This window comes from Choloepus didactylus, chromosome 8, assembly GCF_015220235.1.
Source record: "Choloepus didactylus isolate mChoDid1 chromosome 8, mChoDid1.pri, whole genome shotgun sequence".
Lineage (NCBI taxonomy): Eukaryota > Metazoa > Chordata > Mammalia > Pilosa > Megalonychidae > Choloepus > Choloepus didactylus.
Genome location: NC_051314.1, coordinates 77,093,380 through 77,095,547, shown reverse-complemented (window position 1 = coordinate 77,095,547; position 2,168 = coordinate 77,093,380). Strand labels below are relative to the sequence as shown.

At 34.0% G+C, this 2,168-nt stretch overlaps 1 protein-coding gene across 1 annotated transcript; it reads left to right on the top strand.

The window, feature by feature from the left end:
• The first annotated feature begins 681 nt into the window (after window positions 1-681).
• Window positions 682-1,614, top strand: LOC119541346 (olfactory receptor 6C2-like). The gene has a single exon (XM_037845185.1). It carries the CDS (start codon window positions 682-684, stop codon window positions 1,612-1,614), a length of 933 nt encoding a protein of 310 aa, XP_037701113.1.
• Window positions 1,615-2,168: the final 554 nt, after the last annotated feature.

The following is a 2,168-nucleotide window of genomic DNA, read 5'->3' as shown; positions in this document are numbered from 1 at the left end:
CGGCGCAGCTTAATACTAACTCAGAATCAAAAGATTCCTGACTGTTGGATTAATTATTTATTATGAAGCAAATATCACACCAATGAAGATAAAAGAATTCATTTGACAGAAAGATCAGGGAGAGAAGTCCGTCATTTCTTTGCCAGCAATAATTAAACATATTCATTCAGTAAAGGTAATGTACAAATTAATGGGGGAAAAATGGATCGTGTAGGGGCGAGCAGCAGACTAAAGGGTTGTTCCTATGAATTAAAAACGCTTGTCCTAAACACCAAGCAATATGCAAAAATGTTGCTTTAGAATAAAAAATTACGTTCTATTCTGAAGTATGCATATTGAGTCCAAGTTATTGTTATGTATTAGCATTGTTTAAAAAAACACCCAAAATGTCAAGGAAAAAAACATGAAATCTACCACAAAGTTTTGTGATTCAGGTTGGGAATAGGGAAGAACTGTGGAAGCCAAAGGGCATTATTGCAACCTACAAAATTACACCTCATCAGACTAATTTATTATCATCACAAGGGAAATCCCTAAGCAGAAAATGGAAGTTAAAGGTAATTTTTCTAAATGTAGTACAGAATAAAGTACTTAATATGCTGAATTTTAGAGAGTTTAAATAATTGTAAGAAAATGTCCCTGATTCTTACATACAGATTGAAGAGAAATCAGCAGTCAGTGATGAGAAACAATACAATAACATTTATTCTGCTGGGACTGACTGATGACCCTCAGCTCCAGGTTCTGATTTTTATATTTCTACTTCTCACCTACATGTTGAGTGTAACTGGGAACCTGACCATCATCACACTCACCTTTACGGATTCCCATCTTAAAACACCCATGTACTTTTTCTTACAAAATTTCTCCTTCTTAGAGAGCTCCTTCACATCCGCATGTGTTCCTAGGTACTTGTATAACATAGCTGCGGATGACAAGGTCATCACCTACAATGCTTGTGTCATCCAAGTGTTTTTTACTGACCTCTTTTTAGTAACAGAATTTTTTCTCCTTGCTGCCATGTCCTATGACCGCTATGTGGCCATCTGCAGACCCCTACATTATGTGACCATCATGAGCAAAAGAGTCTGCAGCAGTCTCATCATCTGTTGTTGGACAGCTGGTTTGTGTATAATAATCCCACCACTTAGCCTCGGTTTAAAACTGGAATTTTGTAACTCTAACATCCTTGATCATTTTGGCTGTGATGCGTTTCCCCTAATGAAAATCGCATGCTCAGACACATGGCTCATGGAACAGACTGTTATAATCTGCGCTATACTGACCCTGAATATGACACTTACTTGTGTAGTTCTGTCCTACACCTACATCCTCAGGACAATTTTTAGATTCCCATCTGTCCAGCAAAGGAAGAAGGCCTTTTCGACCTGTTCTTCCCACATTATTGTGGTTTCCATCACCTATGGCACATGCATTTTCATCTACATGAATCCTACAGCAAAGGAAGAAGTTACAAATAACAAAGTGGTTTCACTGCTCATAACTTCTATTTCACCTACATTGAACCCCTTTATTTATACCTTGAGAAACAATCAAGTTAAGAAAGCCTTCAAAGATTCAATCAAAAGAATAGCATTGTTCTCAGCTAAGTAAAGTAAATGGCATTTAAAGAAACATCTAAAGCAAAGAGGAATGGTCCTGGACATTTTCACCTTGCTTACGTTTAAAATAAGCTATACATTAGTTACATTAATTTTCTCAACACATCTATACAAAATAACTTGCATTGAACATTCTTGTATATTCATTTTTTATACAAATACCTGATAATGTTTTGCATCTCATTGATAGAACATTTTTTATTTTTTAAAAAAATCTTTTTTTGCAGTGAAATTAACTTCATAATATTACACTTTAAGATTTAATAAAATTCATTTCTGTAATCAGGAAAATGTAAGGTAAAATTCCTTGTAACTCCACTAAAATGTGCATAACAACTGTATTCAAATTCATGTAATAAGGGTAAGTTTATGTAAAAACTCTATAAAGGATGAACAATGGCATAAAATAAAAATACAAACAATTATTTAGAAAGAGAATGGTAGCTCTTTGAATATTGAGAAAATGTGGGATAAAGGTAATCTCAAAATAATCTCAAAACATTATTTTTACAAATTTAATATTCTTTGCAATCTATAGTTAAGCAT